The 6,277-nt window shown below is 43.3% G+C and overlaps 1 protein-coding gene across 1 annotated transcript; it reads right to left on the bottom strand.

Annotated features, from left to right (window-relative positions):
• LOC136508391 (chloroplast stem-loop binding protein of 41 kDa b, chloroplastic-like) lies at window positions 1–3,031 on the bottom strand. Its single transcript, XM_066503060.1, has 10 exons — window positions 2,737–3,031; window positions 2,401–2,541; window positions 2,204–2,281; window positions 1,875–1,965; window positions 1,548–1,602; window positions 1,378–1,438; window positions 1,020–1,241; window positions 784–900; window positions 595–684; window positions 1–436 (listed from the first exon to the last, which is right to left on the bottom strand). Exons 1-10 carry the CDS (start codon window positions 2,824–2,826, stop codon window positions 260–262), a joined length of 1,122 nt encoding a protein of 373 aa, XP_066359157.1. The 5' UTR covers window positions 2,827–3,031; the 3' UTR covers window positions 1–259.
• Window positions 3,032–6,277: the final 3,246 nt, after the last annotated feature.

Genomic DNA, 6,277 nt, shown 5'->3' on the forward strand with positions numbered 1-6,277 from the left:
TTGCAGTGGTCGTACCATAAGTTGAACATTAGAGGGCACTTATTAAGTTCTCTATACGTACATGGTACGCGTATCATTGCATAAACCAGTATGTAATATCTAAACAAAAAATTGAGACCATTTTCCATTCATGTATTTTCCCACATTTGCAGCCAGCAATCGTATTGGCACCCTAGCAGCTGCGTGCACTGACCCTTAGCCATATGACATACTACGTACAGTTATCCGCTCACCAACAGCTCGATCACGACACCGGTCCTCAGACGGTGGCAAGCTTCTTGTCGAGGATCATGTCGTCTGTAGTAAAGTCAGCCGCCTTCCGGAACGTGCCGCGGCCGAAGTCGAGGTTGTACGAGTCGGTGAGCCCCTCGACGAGGTCGAACTCCGGCGTCCACCCGAGCTCGCTGATCGCCTTCTCCACAGATGCAAAGAAGTGCTGGTAGATCACATTTATATGTTATATCACTCAGCGTCACTAACGAACACACACAAGAGACAAGCTAAGACACTACTCTGTCAGTATATAGCCACAGTTTCTTTCTTGGTCTGAAATATATCCAGACAGGGATTGAGGGATTGTAATTTGTAAGGTACCTGGTCCCTGAAGGGGAAAGCCTTCTTCTTGCCGAAGTCGAAGTCCTTGGGGTTGTAGTGGACGAGCTCCGGCTCAGGGAACCCTCCAGCCTGCATCCAAACATACCATACAGTCACATGATCCACCACTGACAAAGAACAGCACCAGGCACTCAGAAGCGGAGATCACTGACAACGAAATTCGTTTACCTTTGCGCAGGCCCGCGCAAGGCCGTCGAATGTGACGTACTTGGCCCCGGAGATGTTGAAGATCTGCTGGCTCGCCTTGGGGTTGCCGAGCACCAGGTTGAAGGCTCTTGCCAGATCCTGGAGTGGAAGTGGACAGGAAATTAATTAAAACAAACGCAAGCAAGCTGGTAGCTTCAGTCAGCCACGCTGCAAATTGCAAACTCGTCATTATTTCTGAATGGCAATGGCTGACCGACCTTGACATGGCCGAGCTGGGTGATCTGGTTGCCGGCGCCGGGGATGGGGATGGGGCGGCCGGCCTTGAGCCGGTGGAAGAACCACTCCTCCACGGGGTTGTAGTTGAGCGGGCCGTAGATGTACACGGGCCTGATGGACGTCCAGTTCACGCCGCGCGACGTCAGCAGTTTCTCCGTCTCCAGCTTTCCCTTGTGACGGCTCTTGGGGTCCACCGCGTCAACCTGCCGAGTGCCGACCCACCATATATAACCGAGAGCTGTCAGTCAGTGCCTCTCATCTGTGTACATATGACCATTTTCATGGCGCCATTGAGTATTTGTGTGAAGATTGGTTTGGCCATACATACAGTAACAGTACCTCACAGTGCGGAAGAATGTCAGATTTCAGGTATACTCCTGCCGATGAGCAATATATGTACCTGAAAATTGATGGTATATATATATAACTGAGGACAATGAGATATGAAAAGGGAACATACAATTGCTTGCATTGCATCAGTTGTTAGATGAAGTGGCTGGCTAGCTTACTGTTCCAGGTTAGGCAAGGCGTCAATTATAGGCTCAACTTCGACAGCCTCACGTCCTGAAATGAAACACCAATGCAAAGAGGCGAAATGTGTATCAGATGGCTGTATTGTTTCGCCTCTCGATCGGCCAGGGATGTAGCAACAACAGACACAAGCTAATAGTTACTGAAATCTTTCTCAACACAAGACACTGGAGATTACTGAATACTTGTCTTAGGTTTGCACAACTATAGTAAAGATCATTAATTATGGCGAGAAATTTGTTGTTTGTATATACTCGTCTATAATAGGAGCCTTGGAGGTTTTAATAAAGCATCGAGGACATTACCATTGATGTCGTAAACGACATCGTATCCCCTAGCAGCAAGGCTTGACTTGACAAATTCGAAGTCCTGCCTGTCACCTTTCAAGTGCTGAACCTGTACATATATGTAAAACCATTACTGGTATAACAGCATCAGAATCGATGAAGCAGTGATTTAGTAAGCCCATTTATCATGACCCTGACACAATGACATCCATTGTACCTTAGGCCTACTAATGCATTCTTACATGCTCATTAGCTACGTCTGAAGAATCCTGCTACTGGACAGTGGATGCTGGCACTGGCAGGATGTACACATGCAAGCAAAATAGAGGAGGAATTATACAACACACCTTGGAGGAGAACTCTGCGTCGGACTCCCCTGGCAGCTGCTGAGTTATGGGTGCCTTTCCCCTAGTGAACAACGTAACCTGATGACAAAGCAGAGTTCTTGTTATAATTTCTCTGAATGACTGACTGTATCGCTTTGCTGAACGGCCTGGTAATTGCAGAGCAAAGGTGGTGGTAGTGGTACTGACTACTGACTGACCTGATGGCCCTCCTTGACAAGGATCCTGGACAGGAAGACCCCAATGAACCTTGTTCCCCCCATCACCAGAATGTTCTTGGAGTCCGCTGCCGCCGAGACCTGTACCCTCGCCCCCCTTGGCTGCCATGATGATCTCCTCTTCTGCCAAACAAAATTTCACGTTCCTCAACAATATCACCATATATATCAGGTTAATGCACCCTCGCCGCCCTTGGCTGCTACTGCTACTGAAAGCTCTACACAGTGCCAGGCTGTCTGTCGTTTCTGGCTTAAAACAGATGGAGGAAATGCTTCCAAATTCCAATCTTGCTTTCAGTGCTGCGTAGTAGTGGTTACCTGCGCTGAGATGGAGACGGCTGCGCCGCTGAAGTCGGAGATAGGTGACGGGAGGAGAAGGCTGCTCTTCAGGGACGCTGTGGCCGCCATGCCTCTCTTCCTTTTCTTTTTTGAAAAAAAGTTCAAAACCAAGCAAGCATACAAACAAGAGAGAGAAGGATAGGACTTTGTTTGCTACGGATGGATGGCTGAGTATCCTCAAGTCTGAAACTTGTGCTTCAGTCTGTGCTAATGGAGCATACAAAGACGACGAGAAATGAGGTGCTGGGACTGGGATGGTTTTGGCATGTGTGGCGGGGGACGCCAGCCCTATCCTGTGTTGTTGGATGCTCTCCTCTCCTTTCATCTGTCCACTTGGAAGCATTCGTCTGATCAGCTGATGATAGGGACTTCGACGTTTTCTTTGCCACCTTTGACATGCCACGTGTCTATAAAGAACAATTCATAATAGATGAATACATAATATAAAAAATTAAAAATCCAATTATTATTATATATAATTACAAAATCATAAGGCCATACAAAAAGAACCTCTTTTTTAGTACATAACACAGAAACATAATTCTTGATTTTCTAATGCATAGAGCAGTCTCAAACTCATATCACCATTGTCTTAGTTACAAACTCAGAGAGTTACAATGTTAATGAAATTCAATGCCTCCATGATTAATGTGGCACAATCATCAATTCCCTGTGGGATCTTCGACAACTTGTTCATAGAGACTGTGAGGACCTGATGATTGCTGCAAGAAATTTAGAAACATTCAGAGTTTATAATCTTGACCCAAAATAAGATAATCAAGAAATGAAGTGCCTGGTTCCATTAAGTAATATATAATATATTAATCTAATGCTCTTATATTACTCCCCATAGTTCGAAGCGACGTCGGTAAGGTTTTACTATTTTCAGAGTTAAGGTTTAAAATAATTCCAAAAAAATCCAGAATTAGTATTTAAGCCAAGAAAAATACTCCAAAGCTTACAAAAATTCAGGAAAAATCCCAGACATTCGAAACACGATGAACCAAAATACAATATTTGAAGCTCATGATAAGATATTTTGAAGCAACGAAAAAATTACATTTTGCTCTAGGAAAAAGGGAAAAAGTTCTAGAAAAGTCAGAAATTTCCGAGACTTACTACATGTGGTACCTAAAGCGCATTTTGTAAACTTATCTCACAAACACCAAAGATACCACATGCAAGCAACAAAACAAAACCATATCAATTTTAATTCAAAAAATAGAAAATCATTTTTAGACAAATCTAGAAAAAAATATAAAAAATATTAAAATTATTTATTTTATTTTGTGTTTTCTGTTCATATCCTAAAATTAAAATTTTGGGGTGTGACACTGTGGGATCCGCAAAGTGCGGGTGGGGGCGCCTGATTCAGGTCACTCTACAAATTGATTTTCAACAATGGGAGCTTTTTAGAGGTGGGTCAATTTGTAGCCGTCTATGTAGTGGCCTCCAAACTAAGTCGCCTCTAGAAATATATTTACAGAGGTGGCTATGCTCCCAGCCGCCTCTTCATATGCCTCTATTTTTAGAGACGACTATATTTCCTGGCGCCTTTATAAATCGATTTTTTAGAGGTAGCTCATTTCCAGTCGCCTCTAGAAATCAACTTCCAGCCGCCTCTAAAAAGGAATTGCATAGTAAAATTCAAAAATTTCAAATGACATCAGAATGTTGAAACGACCAAAACAAACATTTTAAATCTTGAAAAGTTATGCAACTTTATAGTTGATAACTTTTTCATTTGAAATCATCTATGCATGAAAAGTTACATTTGAATTTGTCATATTTGAAATTCTATTTTTTCATATTTGAAATTCTATTTTTTCAAATGACCTCGGGAACACAAAAATTGTAGATCTCGAAAAGTTATGCAACTTTGTAGTTGACAAATTACGTTTGAATTCCTCACATTTAAAATTCAAAATTTTCAAACGACCTCGGATGGAGAAAAGGACAAAACCAAAGTTGTAGATCAAACAGTTATTAAAACTTTGTACTTAACTTTTTCATTTGAATTCATTTAGGGTTCCAAATATTAATTTGGAAAATCAGATGAAGTTTAGGGTATCCAAAAAAAATTGTGAGTATTGTTACGTATAATTTTTGGTCTCTCAATAGCAGAATAAATCACTTTTGTGAAAGTTAATTTTAAGTCCCGAGAGTTTGTCAAAAGCACACAAAATGATTTTCATGTCTTTTGCTTATTGAGTGTTATGTTCCATAAAAAGTATCGTGTCATCAGCATAATGTAGGATTTAAATTAAAGGCCATCATCAATTAGATGTGGGATAAGACTTTGAATTTGACCATCATGTTTTGCCCTGCTGATCAGTATGACTAACATATCCACTACAAGGTTAAAAAGGATTGGTGATAAAGGATCATCCTGTCGTAGATCTTTTTTCGTTTGAAAGTACATTGCCACTGAAGGACCGAAAACGGCGACCAGAGGGGGAGTGAATGGGAGCCTCAAATTTCTTTCGAAATATTCAGCCGCTATCCCAAAATCACCGCCAAACATGCGAAGTAAACACCGTGATGTCCACGACCCAAATGAGTGGGTGGATGTTCCCTTGGAACACAGCGGGACATCACACACGACAAGTAAGGCTTCCCAAACCGAAGGACAGAAAATGAGATACTCGACTCCTATAGAGAAAAAGCGAGTTCCCAAATCTAAAATATCCAAGCCAACTGGTGACGAGAGTACCTAGATAGGTTCCTTAGAACGGTAGAAAGCCAACGCAAAAGATGGAATGCAAATCGGAGCTCAAACGACCAAGAAGCGAACAAAACAGCAAGGTTCAGTGTTCAGGCCCTCCTACCGGACATGTCTGGTGTGTCTACCGGACTTGTCTGGAAAGCTCGTAGAGAACTAGAACAAAAACTCAGACCTGCAGCTCCTACCGGGCATGTCCTGTGTTCCTACCGGACATGTCTAAGTTGCACTGGACAGCACAGAGCAACTTCGGGAGAAAAATAAAAAATCCTACCAAACGGTGTCCAAAAATCATGAAATTTTAAGCACAACCTCTAAACACCTTGAGGTAAGTCTCCACCAAATTTCAGCTCCAAACTAAAAAGTTTGACTACCAGACATGTCCGATATGGCCACCGGACATGTCTGGTATGCACGAGCAGACTTCGGGAAAAATCGATTCTAAGACCAAAACTAATGCCCTTAGACACTTTGAGCAAACCACTTGACCCGAGGGCATAATGGTCCAACTCTTTTTCTGTCGATCGGACGACCATGCTTCCTGCACAGATTTGCTTCGCCTCGACACAACCTCTGTGATTCCGCCACGTGCCACCCCGTTCCTCCTCGAAACCTCCGCCTGGGTTTTGAGGCCCAAACCTGAAAACCGTCCGCTCGATGGTTTTGAGGCCCAAACCACCAAACCGTCCATGAGTAGTGTACTCCATACGCGTCCCCCGCAACTCGATGCGTGTCACCTCCGTCCTCGACCGCCCGGTCGCCAAGTCTTCCAGAGCCTCCGCTAGACTTACACGTCTG

Source organism: Miscanthus floridulus, chromosome 15 (assembly GCF_019320115.1).
Source record: "Miscanthus floridulus cultivar M001 chromosome 15, ASM1932011v1, whole genome shotgun sequence".
In the NCBI taxonomy this organism is placed as follows: Eukaryota; Viridiplantae; Streptophyta; class Magnoliopsida; order Poales; family Poaceae; genus Miscanthus; species Miscanthus floridulus.